Below are 20,727 nucleotides of genomic sequence, written 5' to 3' on the forward strand. Positions count from 1 at the left end.
GTTGAAAGGTTGCCATTTTGTCTGTGATTGTTTTCTCTATATATGGTTCATGTGGGCACATTGCAGATGAAATGAATGCACTGTGTACTGCCATGTAATTTATTGAAGATCAAAGGTCAAGTTATGAGGTTTAGATGAATTTCAGGGCGGAATTTGATGGGAAGTGCTTATTGAAGTTCAAGCAGTATTTGTTTTTGATATACTGACCTTTGGGCCAGTCCATCATATAGCTTAAGCCCTATTTGTCAATATTCTGAAGTAGTTGTTTGTATTGGATGGAGTTTAGATTAATTGTTATATTAAGATATATTAATTTAATTGACTGTGACCCCTAGGCCTACTACACAGTAAGCTATCCAAAAACGATAAAAAAAATTGCATTGTAATAGAAAAGGTTACAAAAACTAAGAAAAATGCTCAAATATGCAGTCACGATTACACATTTAGTATAACTGATTTACACTGTGGACTGGGACTTAAGCCAAGCCCCTCGATGTTGCGGAAGCCATCGTCTATGATCTAATCCATGCACTCACGGCAGAAGTGGTGATCACAGGGGTGCGACCGCAACGCTGAGGAATAGCCCACCACGTAATTGAAGGAGGTGAAAATAATAATATATTTTTTTATAGTGTAATGCATAGTCCTAACCATCATCACGACATCACCATCACATTCTTAATCCCTAATCCTAATTATCCCCACCTCCACCACCATCATCATCATCATCACCATCATCATCAACTTCATCATCATCATTGTAAAAAAGGCCTTTCAACCAATCAGCATGCCCGAATGGACATTTGAGACTCCTCCCTCCTCCAGGTCTGTGTTATCGTCTAGAAGTGTTTTTATGGCTTTATAATCATCATCATCATCATTGACATAATAGCTTAATAAAAATGCATTGCAATTTTAAATGGAAAGTGTATTGAAGACAGACCTAATTCAAATTCGATTTAGCCTAAGCAGTTTAACTATTTGAAATTTAATTTAGGCCTACCTGTCTTTAGAATCTTGTCCTCTCAACTGGAAACAAGGGAAGATAGAAAACATCTCTCTCCAAAATCTCTGCAGCCCCTTCCCAGGGCTGTAGCCAGGGTCTGAGTTTCCCAGGGCTGTAGCCAGGGTCTAAGTTTCCCAGGGCTGTAGCCAGGGTCTGAGTTTCCCAGGGCTGTAGCCAGGGTCTGAGTTTCCCAGGGCTGTAGCCAGGGTCTGAGTTTCCCAGGGCTGTAGCCAGGGTCTGAGTTTCCCAGGGCTGTAGCCAGGGTCTGAGTTTCCCAGGGCTGTAGCCAGGGTCTGAGTTTCCCAGGGCTATAGCCAGGGTCTGAGTTTTAGTGAGGTCTGTGGGGTGGGGAGACATTTTTGCAGTTTTAAAGCTAATTTCCTGCAACTCTACACATTTTGCCATGACTTACGTGGTCAGCGAGGGAGAGCTGACACTGGTCTGGACAGGAGGACGTTGTCTATGCAGTATTCGCGCACAGTTGTACTTATTTCTGGCTGAGTTTTGATTGGTTCCTTTAGATTTCTTTATTTCCATGGGGGGTTGAGACCTCATATTGTTTGGATTTGAAAATCCAACAGTTGTATTGGAAGGGGTGCCCCTCAGTGGCTGTTGAGTGAGAAAGACACAGAGGTCCATCAACCAGTAAAAAAGCACAGCCCTCTTCATTATCGACAACTCGTGCTGAGAACATCAAAAGAGCCTTTCCAGACTCTGAAGTCAGGAGGACTTATGCCATGTCAGGGCTCTATTCAATCCGTAGCGCTGAAGATCCGCTTCATAGCGCAATTGACAATTAAAGGCAATGTTCCCGCGGTTGCGGAGAGCTCAATCGGTCAGCTCAGTCGGAAATTACCTTAACATTTTAACGCAGATTTTCTGCGATGCTTCTGATTGAATCCAGCCCTTAACATGATATCTGAGTGAGAGTGACTAACAAAATCAATGGGGGCCCCCTGAAGGTCAGGGCACCTGGGCACGTGCCCGGTCGGTCATTTGACCATGATTACTTCAAGTTTAGATAGCTGGCTAGACTAACTATACTAATTTACCAGTCTAAAAAATGTTAACTGATATGGGCTAATTGAGTGACTGTCAGTGAGTGACGTATAACAAGAGGAAAACTGCTAATGCACAACGAAGTTTCGAAATTGCACCTTTTGTGTGCTACTATAACTCTCAACAGTAAGTTGAGACCCCGACAGAGTTCCCAATTATTATTATTTTTTAAATCTAATGTCCTCATATGTAGCTACGGCCTGGACCACATAAGGGTTTAGCCCTGACCTCAACAGAGAAAACCTTTCCAAGGTAAACCTGCTACCCTGTCTGCTTTTCCAACACATTGTGCACTTCGAGGAAGTTTAAGACATGTTACAGAAGTTCTTGTCTGGTTTCCTCTCCAAGTAATGCCTTCCTCCCCGCAACATTGGCCTGGCCTCTCTATACATGGGTGTCCAGCACAGTCAGATTCTAGAACTAAGGCTTCTGGCTGCTAGGTTGGCCAAAAAGTCTAATGGATAGAAGACCTACCGGGCACACACTGGTTGAATCAATGTTGTTTCAAGTTTTAATGTCACGCGCACAAGTACAGTGAAATGCCTTTCTTGCAAGTTGTAAACCCAACAATGCTGTAATCAATATAAATTACTGATTTGGTTCAACATCATTTCAATGAAATTACGTTGGACCAATGTGGAATAGACATTGAATTGATGTCTGTGCCCAGTTGGTACACTGATAATTATATGTTTTCCTGTTCTTGTAGGTCTTTGTTGGAGGGCCAGGTCTTTATTTGGTTAATAACCTGTACAGCTAAAGCCCAAGAGCACCAAATTGGATAATGATCATACCCAAGATACATATGCAAATTGTGTTATTCATCAAAGTTCAACATGATTCTGTTGGCAATCAAATAACCTTTTGTCCTGTGTTTTATTTCAGACAATAAAATAAGACTTTATTTCGTTTAGATAGACCACTGGGTTTTGCCAAAACATTTAGCAAACAAATCTGAGAGTTCAAGATATTTTATTATAAAAATCATATCTATTTAGCATTTCAAGGCACACGTGGGAGCAATTGATTATGAATAACAATTAACAATGAGTGACCTTACAATCCATTGTAATTAAATGGCTCAACTGAGGTTTTTCAGTTGTTAAATTTCAGCCATAGACAATCTTTATATTGTATTGTATATTTAAAATATATAGCCCAGTGACATTTTAAGAAAGAGCATTGTTTGTCTAAAAGACATTATGTGTAACAGAAACAACCACAAGGCCTTTTGAGTTTAACACTTTAATTATTAAATTTCCCTTAGTGTAATTGGTTCTGAAAACAGCCTAAAACTGTGTCCATAAACTGAACAGACTGAGCAGTCCAATTCCAAAATGACTTGACATCAGGTGAAAAATGGTCCCACTGAATCTATTTCTATTTACTTAGGCAAAGCTATTTCCTCACAGAGGTTTCTAAGACCACTCTAAAGCATTGAGGATCCTTTCCTAATATAATGACAAACAGTTCACGGAGCTGTCCCGCTGTAAACTCACCAGTGTTGAGGGAAACATGGCCCCATAGCAAACAAAAGGAAGTGACCTCTCATTGCAAAATACTTGGTCCCTACTCCCTACTCCCTACAGTATCTCTGGCTATTTGTCAATAGCTGTGTTAGTCCTGCCTTGCTCCCTTAGTGCTTTTCTAAGGACAATACTTTATTCCGGCACTTCTCTACACTGTAGACTCCAATTATGATAAATGTTCCCATTCACATGCCTAGACCACACAGCAGCAGAACTGGTCTCAAAGGTGTCTTGTGGTGTAATGCCATTATGGCAGTGATAGTAGGTGACAAATGTTCATGGGGGAAATACATTCACACAGAACACCATTATCACATAGTGTTAGAGTCAAGCCTTACACTTCAGGGGCCTGTTCAGAGGGATCTCACGTTACAGAACGTTCAGATAGAAACTTATTGTGTAGAACAGATATGATTGTCTGTCAGGTAGAATAAGGAATTGTGTCAGCTGTTTTCATTTTATTTCTATCTGCAACGTTCAGAACGTTTCACATCACTGAATACACTCCAGAACGAAGTAGCACGCCACTTGTGACCTGCCTGTATTCAACAGCATGAGTAACACCCCTCATGGGAATTGTAAGGTCTCCCTCAGGGGCACTGACCCACCCAGTGGTCTGATTCTAAGTCTGTCTTTGGCGGGTGTGGACCACAGTGTACCCCCTGATTCCAAAGCACCATAGTTCTATATAGTATGTCCATTCAGTGGTCCCGTAGTACTGGGCGTTAGTAGTAGTGCACCCGACCTAGAGTGCCTGTTCCTGAACCTAGGATATCAGGCTGCCCATTCCTCCAGATCTCCCGTATGATTCGCTCCCTCTCCTCCAATCGCTGTGCCCGCTCCAGCTCCTCGGCCGAAGTGAACACGTTAACGCTCAGTGTCCCGTCCGATTGGCTGTGGTTGTGGTGGTTGCCAATTGGAATCTCCGCGGTGGGCAGGGGGGCGGGTGCTTCGATGTCGCCTTCCTCTTCCTCATCCTCATCCTCGCTATCTTCATCACATTCGTCCTCACTGAAGTCCTTTAAGTGTTTCTTCTCGAGTGTGGAGGCCGGGATGTTGGTGCGGGGCTTGCAGGAGATCCGGATGACCAGGAGGCAGAGGGTGAGGACTAGGCCGAAACACACCCCGATCACAAAGTACAGCCCAAAGCTCTCCGGGTTCTCTACAGGACAGAAAAAGATAGTTGGTAAATTCACCTAGTATAACAAAACACCACAATAGGTCAAAAAGTAATTGTGCTAGTATCCTAAATCAGTATTGTTATGACTGGCACATTGGCCATTTTGGTTCATTGATTCATGTATGAAACTACAGAATATGATAAGATGTGCTATTATCATCATCACTGGTATGGTACTTTAAAAGGAATGTGACAACTACTGATGTTAAAGTGATTGATTGACTGACCTTTGATGTGTGCGTAGGCAGCAATGCTGTTGCTCAGGAGGTCCATCTCTTTCCTCTTGGCGTCCATGCTGATGAAATGTCCAGTAGCCCTTTCTTACACCTAGAACAATTAACAACAACACACTGCATCAGAACTCCTTCCGATCTCAACTACAAAGTTCTGTATGCATGAATGTATGCATGAATGTCAGTTATTCCCACCGTGTATCACAGAAACTCCCACACACCCTCAAACAAACTGACACAACAAGATATTTGACCAAAAGACACATGCTACCCTCATGCACCCCACAGCTACCCACATGTTACCCTCATGCACCCCACAGCTACCCACATGTTACCCTCATGCACCCCACAGCTACCCACATGCTACCCTCATGCACCCCACAGCTACCCACATGTTACCCTTATGCACCCCACAGCTACCCACATGTTACCCTCATGCACCCCACAGCTACCCACATGTTACCCTCATGCACCCCACAGCTACCCACATGCTACCCTCATGCACCCTACAGCTACCCACATGCTACCCTCATGCACCCCACAGCTACCCACATGTTACCCTCATGCACCCCGCCGAAACACTTCTGCTACCACAAACCCCCATAATTCCCCTCCCCTACAATGTAGTTAAAGTGTTTTACGAGTGCCTCTAGTGCCACACTAGATGTTTTGTCTTTTGCTATTGCGCCAAACGCACTGACCACAGTAATTCTCCATAATAACATTCAAGGGATATTTTCTCAAAAGTGGGGTTACAAGTTTATCAACTTTCAAAGCAGAATTACTTTCTCATTGTTCCTCAACTGTATTATATGATATACAATTTTCTAGCTCTGAGTCTCTACTTTTATCCAATGTAAAAAACACAATTTCAAATCTTGCTACATAAGACCGAATTGAGACGGTCGGTCACATATGTCTTTGGGTGGGTGCGGACAAGGCCTCCTGGTCCAGCTGTGGCAAACAAAAGCTCCACTGTTTCGTCCTCAAATACCAACAGCGCAAACTGGGATCATGACACATTTGGCACATGGTCCTGCCTGTGAGCCGTGACAGGCCTCTACAGTGAGGGGCCAGGGGTCAACTCTCTCCTCAGAAGCCAATGAACAGCACTTCCTCCAACGAGCCTCCCGGATCAATGTGGGCGAGGCCCTTTGTGTTGTTTTTACAGTACCTGGTTTGTTCACCCTTTCAATTTCCCTGACTGAAACAAATGGGTGAAGACCTGGAGGACCTGTGTTGTTGTTTAACTATCTATTTTGGTTACAATTTTACTGTCCCTGACTGAAACAGGGTCACTGGGAACAGATTAGAGTTTTCCTTTTTTGATCTTGTTCTGAAGGCAGCTCTGCCTGGAAAGCAGAACCAAATGTAAATGATTAAGTTTAAGCAAGTCATTTGATTGGTTTAAGTTAGACCACTGGGGAACCAATTCTGGCTCATCCCTGGTGACGCTTTCTGAGTCTTTTCCTCAGCGTTTCCTGTTGCTCTGTTTGGCTCCATTGTGTTCCTGCAGGCCCTCGCTGGCCCGGTCATTACTCCCTTGCCTCAGACTCCGCAGGAAGTCTCAAGTTTCCCCTCACAGAGAACCTTGCGGTGCCACGCCTCACCATCCAACAAAAGTACTACGCCTGGTCCTGCTTCTTTTCCTATGTGGTCTGTTTTTATTTTCTGTCAATTACATAGGCTAGGCTATAAAGGCGAGCCCCTATGCTACCCCTGCACTTTCGAGAGAGAGAGAGCAAGAGAGAGAGAGAGAGATATAGCGAGAGCGAGAGAGAGAGAGAGAGAGAGAGAGAGAGAGAGAGAGAGAGAGAGAGAGAGAGAGAGAGAGAGAGAGAGAGAGAGAGAGAGAGAGAGAGAGAGAGAGAGAGAGAGAGAGAGAGAGAGAGAACCTGTTTCCAATCTGAGTGAAAGGGTGGATTCATCCATAGGGAACACTCTAGCCACAGGGTCATGTGGTTCCTGCTGCGTCTCTCCTGCATTTCCTGTGCAACCCCCTCTCTTGTCATAGCCCTTTCCTGCTGACTGCCATTTTCTCGTCCGCTCCGCTATTATTCTCCCCCCCCCCCACTGACCCGCCTTGATGACATCATCACATGGGACATGGAAGGCACATGGCACAGGAAAGCCAAGCGGTGATAGATAGGGACACAGGGGCCCAGCCAATAGGAGTATCCCTGAACCTTTCGATGTGTTAGCATGTTAGCATTAGCCTCCGATCCCTTTTATTCTACACGTGTTTTGTGTTATGGCTCCCAGGGGAACAAACATGTTGTTCAAGTATGAAAAGATGGCTGGCTCTAGCACAGTCACATACAGTCACATTGTTCTCTGTCACCTCAAAATTGTTGGGTGATCTCTTCAGAATCTATGGATTCTACGCTAATGTGAATCCCGATGATATTGTGCTGTTGTTTTCACACTCATTTGTTAATGCAGTATTTTAAAAGGATACAAAAATGCAACAAAAACATGGGTCAACGATATATATTGTAGCTGTTCATAGCACATGCCTGACTCTTTAAAAAAAAGCACAATACTCTTTCTCTTGCTCTAAGATATAAAGATAGGCAATAAGAAGTATGGACAGATGTACACTTTGTATTGTATCATAAATCTTACCATAAAATGAAGCTGTAGAGGTAACTCTTCAGTCCCAGCTCATGGTGGAAGTGGAGAGGGTTGCTGAATGATTGAGCCTCTCGCTCTCTCGCTCTCTCTCTCTCTCTCTCTGGATCTATACCCGTGCCCTTCGCTCCTCAGGCCGAACAGTTCATTTGGCCGCCCTGAGACAAGAGCAAACACACAGACACTCACACAGCCATCAGCCTACATCAGATCCAAACTCACTGAGGCGTTTGCAATGCAAACAATGACAGGCCCTGTGCTGTTGCCGAGGGATACACAATCCGGCAGCAGACAAGATGCAGGCTTAGCTTTCAGTAGTACAAAGGTTAATATTTGGATACGCAAACACATAAGTAATAATATAATAATATAAGTATACAGTGCATACTGTATAAATACAGTTTACATACACATATGTCCGAAAGGCATGTACAACAATGATGAAAAATATATTATAAACCTTAAACACTGAAACACTGCACTTGTTGATGTATGGAGAATACATAACAATACATTATGTGCAGGGAGACGGACACTTTTTTTTTGTGGATTTGTCAATGGTGTTTCTAATCAAACATGACAAAGAGTGAATTCTCTCCAGGTTTTTGTGTACTTCTAAGCACTGATATGTTTGAAGTAGTCAAAGCTGCTTACAAGGGATAAATAAAAGTATATAAAATATCTCTGATAAAGTCACGGGCTGATGTTTTCCTGGAACAGTTTAACATCGAAACTTAAGTCTCATCCCATCTCTGACACATCAAACCACTGTGATATCCTCAGAGCACGTTGTCTCCAAGAAGTAGAAATCCTAGTCTATAAACCCGACCGGCACAGTATATCTCACAGAATATGAGCAGCTCTTTAAATGCCAGGTGGGGAAAGAGGGCTGTGAAAAATGCTGTTCTGTGAATTTTTGTGTTGAGAGGAAAAGCCCAGTGCCAGCTTGAGTTGGTTTAGCAGAGCCTCTTTGCTTTCCAGTGCAGATTTAGATCTTGCTGACTGTTGGCAGACCCAATGTACACTAATGCTGGGCCGAGAGAGTGTTCGGGGCTATCAGGGACACAGGCAGTGGTCGCCATGGCAGCGTCTTTCCACTCCAGGCCACTGAGTCAAATGGTCAGTCAGTCCCCACGGGAGTGAGACGATGAGCCTTTGTTTTGGACCACAGAAACGGGATCCATCCGCACACTCTTCCTGTTTTACTTCCTTCCTTTTCAATTACTGTAGCTTGTGTTTAAACAGACAAGGTACTCTTTTCCCCAGCACATCATTCCTATAGCCTGGTCCCAGATCTGTTTGTGCTGTATGTATAGCCAACTACAGTCGTTGTAATTGCCAAACAAAAACAGATCTTGGACCAGGCTACCTAGGCCTAATCCTTGCTTTGCTATTGGAAAATATTCATAATCTAGGAAAAGCAGCCAGTATCCGCATAGGATACTGTCTTAAGAGCTTTCCAATGCAATATTATGCTTTGGTCTCAAGGGCAATAAAGTGTAAGGCCAGAGTGACTTCACCAGTTCGCCAAGGTCATGGCTAATGATTGGACTGCTAACTGGGCCTAACTGCTCTTTTCTCACAGTGGAATGCACCCGAACAAAATTCGTCAGAACTCTGGCATCTGAGAAGGGTGGTTAAAGACAACCAGAGACTCGTTTTCCCCGGGCGCCGATGACGTGGGTGACGTGGATGTCGATTAAAGCAGCCCTCGCACCTCTCTGATTCAAAGGGTTAAATGCGGAAGACACCTTTCAGTTGAATGCATTCAGTTGTATAACTGACTAGGTATCCCCCTTTCCCTTTAAAGCCAATCTAAATAATAATTAACATGGGCCTGTTGTTTTGCTGTGTTTTTGTTTTACCCTGAGGAGGAAAGTATTAACAGACGTGCTCTCCACCTTCCTCAACGCACTATCCCATGACTCAAATTTCAGTCATGTTCTCCAAGTGACTTTATTTTTCATAGCAGATGTTGCAATGCCCTTTGACTGCTGGAGAGAAAAACACTCTTCACATATGTTTCAGTATTTCTGCAATTTTGGGGACCTTGAATGTGTGCTGAAAATGTTCTGGCATATTAGTCCCTTCAAGGGCCTCTACATAGTTTAAAAGCTAATTGGATCATTACGCCTCTACAAAAAAAGTAGACACAAACACACTAAGAAAAAAAGGTTCTCAAAGGGTTCTTAGTGGTTGTAGAATTCTACATGAAACCAAACAGGGTTCTCCTACACAGACATGCCAAAGACCCTTTATGGTACTATAACCTTTTTTTGGGAAATAAATGGAGGCACACTCCAAGCTAATGTTGCGTGAGAAGGCTTCAGCTTTGATGGCCTCACTCATAGATTACATCACCTCACATGTGACCAGATAATGCCTGTCATTCATTCCTAACTGACCTCATATCCTCAGGTCAAACAATTTGAACACACAATCCACTTCCTGTGTCCTCACATGGTGGGCATCATCAGTCAACCAATGACTTCACATTGAAGCCAATCAGTTTGTACTTAAGAGTGTAAGAAAAGTGAATCTTGACACCACGTCAAGATACGAAAACAATGACAAGTTCATCCAAGTCTCAAATAACTGTAAGGCCTAACTATAAATAGTGTTGAGACTGACGCCAAGGTAAACAACGTGGTGTTGTGAGGCCTGGGAAGAGGTCATTCTCTGTTTCTGACTGACAAATGTTTGCTTTGGTTGGGAGGACAGAGGAACCAAATGAAGGAAAACCCTGTCCGCTACGTTGTGTGATATTTTTGTTCTTATCAACCAAGTTTTCCCCCATACATCCGGTTGTACTGTCAGTCCAGAACCCAGTCCAGACAAACACCCTCAACTCCCACTCCTTAAATTTGACAAACAACAAAACGGCAGCCCCGCCACTTGGTTTGCTATAAAGCTGAAAGACAGGGTGAAAGAAATGTAAACTCTCTCGAATTCATAGATGGAGGATACAATGACTGACTGTCCTGTGAATTAGATCAGAATGTTTAATAATGCCTTGACTGAGAAGAAAGTAATGGTCCTTGAAAGCTACAGTGTTAAAAAGCTGTTGTTAATTGAGTCTAAAGTCAAATTCAACAACTTATCAAAACTGGCTGGCTGTCAGCAAGGCATAAGAAGCAAAAGTGTGCAATGGAGAATGATGTGTAACTCAAATATGTCCACCCACTGTGCACAAATGTTGGTACAACATCTAGTTTTGATTTATACAGTTGAAGTCAGAAGATACACTTACATACACTTAGGTTGGAGTCATTAAAACTCATTTTTCAACCACTCCACAAATTTCTTGTTAACAAACTATAGTTTTGGCAAGTCGGTTAGGACATCTACTTTGTGCATGACACAAGTATTTTTTCCAACAATTGTTTACAGACAGATTATTTCAATTATAATTCACTGTATCACAATTCCAGTGGGTCAGAAGTTTACATACACTAAGTTGACTGTGCCTTTAAACAGCTTGGAAAAATCCAATTTGAGTCAATTGGAGGTGTACCTGTGGATGTATTTCAAGGCCTACCTTCAAACTCAGTGCCTCTTTGCTTGACATCATGGGAAAATCAAAAGAAATCAGCCAAGAAAAAAATAAAATAATTGTGGACCTCCACAAGGCTGGTTCATCCTTGGGAGCAATTTCCAAATGCCTGAAGGTACCACGTTCATCTGTACAAACAATAGTACGCAAGTATAAACACCATGGGACCACGCAGCCGTCATACCGCTCAGGAAGGAGATGCGTTCTGTCTCCTAGAGATTAATGTACTTTGGTGCGAAAAGTGCAAATCAATCCCAAAACAACAGCAAAGGACCTTGTGAAGATGCTGGAGGAAACAGGTACAAAAGTATCTATATCCACAGTAAAACGAGTCCTATATCGACATAACCTGAAAGACCGCTCAGCAAGGAAGAAGCCACTGCTCCAAAACCGCCATAAAAAAGCCAGACTACGGTTTGCAACTGCACATGGGGACAAAGATCGTACTTTTTGGAGAAATGTCCTCTGGTATGATGAAACAAAAATAGAACTGTTTGGCCCTGTGTAGCTCAGTTGGTAGAGCATGGTGTTTGCAACGCCAGGGTTGTGGGTTCGATTCCCACGAAGGGCCAGTATGAAAAAATGTATGCACTCACTAACTGTAAGTCGCTCTGGATAAAAGCGTCTGCTAAATGACTAAAATGTAAATAATGACCATCGTTATGTTTGGAGGAAAAAGGGGGTCGCTTGCAAGCCTAAGAACACTATCCCAACCGTGAAGCACGGGGGTTGCAGCATTATGCTGTGGGGGTGCTTTGCTGCAGGAGGGACTGGTGCACTTCACAAAATAGATGGCATCATCGGAAGGAAAATTATGTGGATATATTGAAGCAACATCTCAAGACATCAGTCAAGAAGTTAAAGCTTGGTCGCAAATGGGTCTTCCAAATCGACAATGACCCCAAGCATACTTCCAAAGTTGTGGCAAAATGGTTTAAGGATAACAAAGTCAAGGTATGGCGTGGCCATCACAAAGCCCTGACCTCAATCCTGTAGAACATTTGTGGGCAGAACTGAAAACGCGTGTGCGAGCAAGGAGGCCTACAAACCTGACTCAGTTACACCAGCTCTGTCAGGGGAATGGGCCAAAATTCACCCAACTTATTGTGGAAGGCTACCCAAAACATTTGACCCAAGTTAAACAATTTAAAGGCAATGCTACCAAATACTAATTGAGAGTATGTAAACTTCTGACCCACTGGGAATGTGATGAAAGAAATAAAAACTGAAATAAATATTTCTCTCTACTATTATTCTGATATTTCACATTCTTAAAATAAAGTAAATGTCAGGAATTGTGAAAAACTGAGTTTAAATGTATTTGGCTAAGGTGTATGTAAACTTCTGACTTCAACTGTATTTGATTGCGTTGTCAACGAGCGTGAATTGAAAGTGAAATCAAAACAATCTTTGAGCCATGTAAGTGCATTTTGGTTAAAAGTTGGGTGAAAAAAGACCAACATTTTTGGGGGATTCTCCCAGTTTGTGCCCAGTGAGCAGTTTAAAATGGTTCACTTAAAACCCCCAGAAAGTTAATCCAAGGGTAATGTTTGGAAACCATCTTCACTGGGTGGCAATCCTGCTCGCTGTTCGGAGGAGAAAAGGAAACGTTTTTTCTAAGTTTGAGTCTCAGCTCAGTGGAGCTCCCCATACTCTCAGCTGGCAGCCATCTTTGGGGTCAGCTCCACCTGGTGCTCAGTGTCACTGAACCTGATGGCAAACACATGTCTGACTGTGCTCGAACTGAAATAATTCCCCCCCCCCACAGTACGAGTCCATGGCCAGGGCACGGTGCAATGGAAAACAGCACCAACACTTAGCAAAGCTTGATCCCCAAGATCCCATGTCAAGAGAAAACAAGAAAGGAAGACACTCTCTTTTCTCCAAAATGCCCTTACAACCCTTCACGGCCGTCAAGAAAGACCAGCCGCGCTGGATAGAAAATGCCTTCACCAGATGCCTACCCTCTGAATGCTTTTGCAGGCACCAGCGCGAACAGAGCCCTAGCTCTTAGGAAAAGTGTCCGTGTTTATCGGTTGGAACGTTATCGCAGACCTTTGCCTGTCTGTCACAGGGAGAGGATCATGTCTAGAAGGGATACAGCTTCTGTCTTTTTCTTTTTGTGCATTTTAGCTAACCCTAACCCTTTTCTTAGCCTTAACCTAATTATCCTAACCTGCTATGTAAATTCTCCTAACCTGCAGCGTAAGTTCTCCTAACCTGCTACGAAAAAAATACAATATGACAAAAGCTGTATCCCATCTAGTCAAAACCCAGAGAGAGCTAGTGCTTGAAGTTCAATCAGGCTTTTCTAGACTTGGATGCCGTCCTGCCTTGGTTGGTGGTCAGGTGATCTTGGCTGGGTTTAGGTATAGACAAAGCCTTGGAGACCATACACTGGCGTGATTGAGGCCACATGGTAAATTATTTTACAGAAAGCTGTTGAAATAGGAAAGGTATGGAAAAAACCATCCAGTAGATACCTCTGTGATACAACTTCAGATTATGAGCATCTAGGGAATAGCCATTAACCTGCTTTTCTGCTACATACAGAATCTCACATCATGGCTTTCTGAGAAAAATGGAAACAAAATAAATCAAAGCACTAGCAGTAGCTCTACAGGCCTCTCAATTCCAGCATACAGTATCTATTCAAGTTGCAAAAGTCAAGTGGAATATATTGAGCTTAAAACTGCCTCCATGTGCTCAAAACAATGAATAAATTACTCCTCAGTGGTCCATTTGATCCCATGGATCATTAATCCCAGACAGATATTCTCTCTCAGTAGCAGAAACAAAATTCAAAGAAACAAGGAACTTTTTAATGAACATTGTCAGGGGCAAAGTTGATGAAAATTGTCCTCATTTTACACTCAAACTCAAAATGACACCAGCTATGTCTCTGATCTCCCATGCCAGAGATGTTGGACAAGGCTATATCTGTGTATAAAAACAACAAAATGTAATTCAATTCAAATCTGGGCTTTTTCAACTCACTGAAGACCTATGCCAGGCAAACCACAGAAAGAGCATCCATTGTGCCAGGGAACTATTGCGGCCGCACAGAAATTCTAGGTATCGAAAATATCCCTTTCCCTCTGTGGCTCAAAGTGTGTCATTATGGTGAGGAAACAGGCGTGCTCGCTCCCTTGTGGGAGCTGTATTTTTTCATGTATTTTCTCATTGTTATTCAATTATGGCTACACTCCCTGGATAAATTCCTACTCAGGGGCTGTTAATGTGATTTCTCAGACGTGGAGAGGAGTACCATGGTTAGATACTTTATGAGAGGTTTATAGTGTACAAGTATCTGGGGAAAAGGGCTTCTGTTTGGTAATAGGAGCGAAAACGTTTGCCTCTGAGGTTGGTCCCTGTCACTATGTGGCTAGTCAATCATTTAGGAATTTGACTTTAGACTCAATTAACAACAGCTTTTTAACACTGTAGCTTTCAAGGACCATAACTTTCTTCTCAGTCAAGGCATTATTAAACATTCTGATCTAATTCACAGGGCAGGTACTCAATAGGAAGTTGTTTTGGTTTCTTTATGTCATACTTCTCTACGTGAGGCCATGATTTCATTTAAATGTAGAGTGCCAAATTCAACTCCACTCCAACTTGGTTCAGCAGAGAAGCCTCTATGTTTTTCAGTGCGTATGTAACTGCAACCCGTGACAAACCGAAGCAGGTATTTTAGTGACATAAGAAATTACCCAGAGAGCAATCTCTTTACCCCCATGAGGATTGGGCTGGTGGGGGTATGGGGAGTAATGGAGATACGGGCTCATAGGGGTGGGGGTTAATAGTGGCCAGATGTGGGGTTGAGGGGTTTGATGGTAGACAGAGACAGAGTGCTGTGCTCCTATGGAAATCCAGAAGGGAAAACACATGCTCTATCTCCATATCGACTTTATCATATGTGCTCCATCTCTATCCAAAACATTTATGCTCAGAATTGGAACTTAATGAGTTTGTGTGTGTGAGAGAATGTGTTTGTGTGTGTGAGAGAGAGTGTGAGTATGTGTGTCTGTGCATACACCCATATGTGTGTTAATTTTTGCTCCCTTGCAATCACCCCTGTGCTTTCTCAATGCACAGTAACCCCCAGGTGATCCCCAACCTCAAGCTCCAAAAATAGAGTTGTGATCTCTGATCGATCTGGGCCAGCCTGCACCAGCCGACCACAACCACACACTGTATTCTTTACACAGGACTTGTGATAACCCTATGACACAAAACGTGTTAACCCTTTCCATGGGTGGCTGGGCATAGTTAACCATGTCCTGTCTACAAACATGTAGAGCTGGTTTCCCGAACATAAATTAAGCCTAGTCTTCTGGGAAAGCGGTCCGTGGTGTCATCTATAGTCTGTATGGTTTGAATTCTTTAGTTCGTTAGGGTACAGTATTTTCTGAGCATGACAAACGACTTGTTTGGTGTAGTACATAAATATTTGATAACTGACCTAAACTATGATTTTATCATAAGATTAAGCTTCTGAGTACAGTGTCTCTTATTTAATGTGTAATCAATGAATACTAGAGATACTTTACAGACGTCACTGTACCAGTTTCTGTGTGCTTAACCCTGTCATCTTGTTTTTTATTCCTTCTTCACCATATGGTTTCTCTCTTCCCCCAGATTCCCATGTAAAGTTTACACAAATTCAACCTTAAATCCAGGGCTTATTTTATGTTCTTGGACATTCACATGTGTGTGTACAGAGAGAGAAGTACAGAGAGAGAGGGGAGGCTTAGGCAAACCCTAGTGGATTTAGCATGTCAAACATCCCCCTAAATCTGAGGAGACCAGGGAGAAGCCTTCACTAGAAAGCATTGAGCCTTTATGAGACAGCAGTGGTTTTAGTAGGAGTCTTGCCAAACACAGCTTCAGAGATAAATCCATCATCAACCTATTATTTGTCAATGGCGAAATCTGAATCGAATGCGGTCTTGTTGGCTTTACATCTGAATAGATTAGATGAGGCAGTTCATAGCTTTTGCGTCTCTTTCAAAACACTTTTACAACATCTAATGGCTAGTGGTCTACAACATATGATATGCTGTATGCCCCACTTCATTTAGCTAGCATGTCTCAAACTCTCTCTCATGTTACACAACAAACCAACCATTATACCAACACAAATGGGAGAGTAATGTTTCACTCACCCTAAGAAGTTGTCGGATGTGAGTTACTCTATCAGTGTCTGCTAGGCGAGAATGGCAAGACCAAGGCAATGGCTTAAATGGGGATACCAAGGCACCATTACAGGATGGTAGTGGTAATAAAGCAAATACACCACTCGTAAAATACACCACTCATCTTGATCCAGGTCTATGTGTGTCTGTGAAAGCACTCTGAGGCACTCTGTTGTCTCCTGTGCAGCAGAGGGCCAGGCAACTGGTTTAGAGTTCAGACAAGCGTTTCAAGTCAAGGATTGACCTGTGACTCATTAGAAGCCACAGATAAGGCAAAAAACCCCAGTGATAAAACATGGGGCAGTGAGATTGAGGAGAACAAGAGGATGGTGGGGAACATAGCTGGGAGAGGTCAGATACAAGTCAACTGTCTCAAACATGCTTGAGGGTTAAAGGCATTCACACTTATCCCCTGTTATCTGTCACTTTATCAGATTGACAAAGCAAGGCACAGCAAACAGCCTGGCCACTGATATGCTAATTAGAGGGGACCTCTGAGAATGGCTATCTCCTACTGATAAGAGGAGCTGACCACAGCACTCCAGTGGAGACGGTGTGTGCATGTGTATGTGTGTGAGACAAAATCATTATTCCCCCCCACACACACGTACGCACACACACAGGACCCCTATATGTTGACGAAACGGAGGCCTGCACATTAGTGAAGCATGACGCTCTCACCTCGGATCCCCCTGATCGTATTACGCTGTTGACGAGGCCCTCATCAAAATACAGAACGCGGCAGGATGTTTGTATTTATTGAAGCAAAAGTAATTTATCACCGCAAGGTTAGCCACTGTGCAGCTAGCTGCATAGGAAAACGGACCAGCCAGGGAATGCTCATTGACTCTTGCTGCATCAACCCTGCTCTCTGGCACTGATCCATCAGATACATGTTGTAACCACACACACTTCATACTGTAGCTCTTGTTGAGACACTTGTTGAGATGCTCAAGGGTGAGCATTGCTTCTCTTGAAGACAATCCAACAAGAACAGTATAACCCCTATGAATGAGCCTGAATCACGTAAAGACTTTTCCCGGAAGGAAGAAAACAAGGTACAACACACAGTGCTGGAACCTATAGCTGTGTGTTCTACTGAGTGTACTGACTGAATGGATGGGAACCTCTAGTCGTCATTACAGTTTAAAAGTGTTTTTACAGTGTTCCCAAACTTGTGCAACCACAAGAGGGCTTCAAAACATGAAACAGCAGGCACTCATTGAAACCCCACTGTAACTAGACACACACCACAGGTCGCAACCCCATGGAAATGTAATTAGCATAATAAAAAAAATCCCCATAAAAATCACAGTTTAAGCTAGAGATATCCGTTTTTGCATTAGATGCATCTCAATCCACCGCATCCGCCTATGTTGCACTTCCACATCTGCGGTGAAAGGTGACAGAGCTAGAGCGGTGTTTGTAAGACCATGAGACATCCCGAAACCAGTCTTCCCAAACTATTATGACCCTTCTTTGGAAAGATGAGACTTTCACGAACACGATGGTGTTCTCCGTTTTGCTCTACGACCCCCCACAAGCGTCTTGGGACTCGTCTGAAGTAGGTACAGCAGTTCTGCCAACTTCTGTCTGTAGAGTCCGAACAGTTTGGGCTACACACTAATATGATACCAGTTGACAAAAATGATTGGAAGTATGTATATATAGAGACTGTTTAGTGCCAAAAATAAGGGGTTAAATACATGTAAAAAAATATATATATACATATATACAAATGTTTCCTGATCTTTCTTATATCCCTCAGATATAGGACAGACACTTCAGAACAGACTTCCTTTTGATATTTTTTGGGGACTATCTGTTGTTCCATGTAGTGAATCTGTTATTCAATGCATTTGTATGGGCTAATAGCAGGATTTTTTTTGGATACTTCAAAGGGTCTTAAAATTCAAAATGAAATAGCAAAATGATCCTTGGTAAGACCTTCTTAAAAAAATTCCATATAGCTTAGTAGAACCCCCCCAACCCCCCCTCCCCCCCGCAAAAAGTTACAGCCTTTACATTGTAAATACAGTTCTATAAATACCTCGTTGAGGTTTATATGTTATTGTACATACACAGACGGGTTGTCACACTCACCAAGTAAGTAGTGCTGTCAAGGTGTCCTCTTAGGAAAGTTAATTCCTGTCAAGATAAGGTAAGGCTCAATGCTATCCTCAGTCAAAACAGTCTACTTCTCGCCTCCAGGTTGGGAAAATCAACACAACAAGCAATCCTGACTTTGTCAATCTTGCCGATTCCCTGTGTGTGACTACTACTGTTCTCCAGTCCTGGAGCGTGTAGAGAAGCCTATAGGGAAGAGGTGGCAACTTTCTCTGAATAACAGACTTTCCCTCTCCCTCCCGGTCTCCACTCTCTCTGCCAGCAGCAGGAAAAGGTGTCATACAATCCCTCTCAGAGAGAGAGAGAGAAAAAAGGAGGAAGGAGGAACTGCCAAAAATGAGCAGGGTTTGGGAAAGAGGGAGGGAGGGAGGGTGGAAGGAAAAAGGGAGGGAGGAAGGTAGTAGTGGGAGGGGAGTTCTTCCCCCTCATTCCCTCTGTTAAGGAAACGGGCAGGAAAAGCACAACCCCTAGACAAATTAAGCATGATTTTCCACACTGAGTACAGCATGACAGCAAACACGAACAAAAACAAAACACAAGGCACGACAATGATGGATTGTTGTTTACCTTTGGAGCCATTTATAATAACTGCAGATAAGAAACAAAACATACTGTATTGCAGCTTAAGCCTTTTAGATTTAAAGATGAATGGGAAAGTGGAACGTTTGGGGGGGTAGGAGTAAACATGTCATCTGAAAAATATGACAACTCCCTCGCTGAAAACTAATTGCTAACAGAGGTGTGCCACACTCAGAAACATATGGCTATCAATATGATTTTAAAATCCATTATAGAGAAGAAAATGAAGATTGAAGAGGTTTGACTGCATAATATGAGATATCTATCTAGTAACTATCCTTGCTGAATAACATAATCACACAAAACCACAAGGCCATGTAAGTATCCATACTCTTTTGAACACTTTTATTTAAAAAAAGCCTACTTTTCAGGCTTAGCACTTGGCCATGACAGCATGACTTGGACATAAGTTCTACATTACAGACTCAGAGCACACGCTCTTCTTGTTTTGTAACCCAGACTTACTAGCAGGGAGGGAACCCCCAACCAACTGAAGAGAGTGAGCAGGAAATACACCGGGCCACCAAGCAAAGCCTTGACCAGATTTTATTAAAGCCAGAAGGAGTGGGTGGACATGGAGATACAGTATTTCCCATCAACATGGACTGGGTCTCCATGGGAATCAAGGGAGGGGAAGACTTCTCTAAAGTGCTGTGAAATCAAAATTGAAAAGCTGCATTAAAAAGTGCGTCATCGAGATTCCTTATTTCTCAATGGGGTCAATGTCGGCGCAAAGCTGATATTGTGATACATCCTGCTGCTGAGGTGGAAAGAGAAAGAAAACATGGTATTGTGATATGTCCCAAATAGCACCCTATTCCCTATATAGTTCACTATGGGCCCTGGTCAAAAGTAGTGTACTATAAAGGGAATAGGATGCCATTTGGGATGCAGTTTGGTTTCTGTCCACATATTTCACTCATTAACCCAAGCTCACTAGAGAGCAGAACTTAACAACCCATGAAGGGACACAAGCTCTTTGGATGCTCTGGAGATATATCCAGTTAAATTGGATTTCATCGACGCTCCAGTTCAAACATCCTCCCTTTCTGCCTCTCTTCACAGCTTTTTGCTTTTCCCTTGTCCATTATAATACAAATTGGAGAAGAAAGAGAGACAGCGGAAGGCATCTCTCCAGTCCCCCCCCCCCCTCCCCCACCCACCCCCGTGTCAGCTGAAGAGATGGTGGAGATGAGAGGAGGAGAGCAGGGTGGGCTGGATCAGTGGGTTCTTAGACTGCAGTCCTGTACGTGTGCGCGCACACACACACTATTTTGAGCTCTAGGATCTCAGTGTTTTTTGCTGGGGTTGTCAGGGAGCTCCATCTCTGATCACATTCCTGCATGGATGATCTCCTCATGGCTGGCAGATGTCCCCCTGTCCCTGGGACTGATTTACACTCCAACACTGAGAGAGAGGGGTGTGTGTGTTTGGTGTGAGTGGTGGGTGTGTGTGGTATGGGTGTGTGTGTGTGTGTGTGTGGTATGTGTGGTATGTGTGGTGTGTGTGTCTGTGGTATTGGTGTGGGTGTGTGTGCGTGTCTGTGTGTGTGCGTGTGTGTGTGGTCTGTTAGGGGTGGAGAGGTGGTAGAGTCATTGGAAGCCTCCAGGCTGTCTGATCTTGGCCAGTTTG

The 20,727-nt window shown here is 43.2% G+C and overlaps 1 protein-coding gene across 1 annotated transcript; it reads right to left on the minus strand.

The window, feature by feature from the left end:
• Nucleotides 1-3,020: 3,020 nt before the first annotated feature.
• On the minus strand, nt 3,021-18,773 carry LOC311117852 (protein eva-1 homolog B-like). Its single transcript, XM_084157572.1, has 4 exons — nt 18,493-18,773; nt 7,633-7,796; nt 5,002-5,101; nt 3,021-4,756 (listed from the first exon to the last, which is right to left on the minus strand). The coding sequence occupies exons 3-4, from the start codon at nt 5,066-5,068 to the stop codon at nt 4,320-4,322; spliced, it is 504 nt and encodes a 167-aa protein (XP_084013698.1). The 5' UTR covers nt 5,069-5,101; nt 7,633-7,796; nt 18,493-18,773; the 3' UTR covers nt 3,021-4,319.
• Between the last annotated feature and the right edge of the window lie 1,954 nt (nt 18,774-20,727).

The sequence above is a fragment of the Coregonus lavaretus genome (assembly GCF_964263955.1).
Source record: "Coregonus lavaretus genome assembly, chromosome: 3".
Taxonomy (NCBI): Eukaryota; Metazoa; Chordata; class Actinopteri; order Salmoniformes; family Salmonidae; genus Coregonus; species Coregonus lavaretus.

Excerpts from the sequence above, each read along its gene's own strand:
- LOC311117852 (XM_084157572.1), bottom strand. The coding sequence starts at position 5,068 with ATGGACGCCAAGAGGAAAGAGATGGACCTCCTGAGCAACAGCATTGCT. Across the intron at positions 4,757-5,001 it reads TGCCTACGCACACATCAAAG|AGAACCCGGAGAGCTTTGGG; the intron begins GTCAGTCAATCA and ends TCTGTCCTGTAG.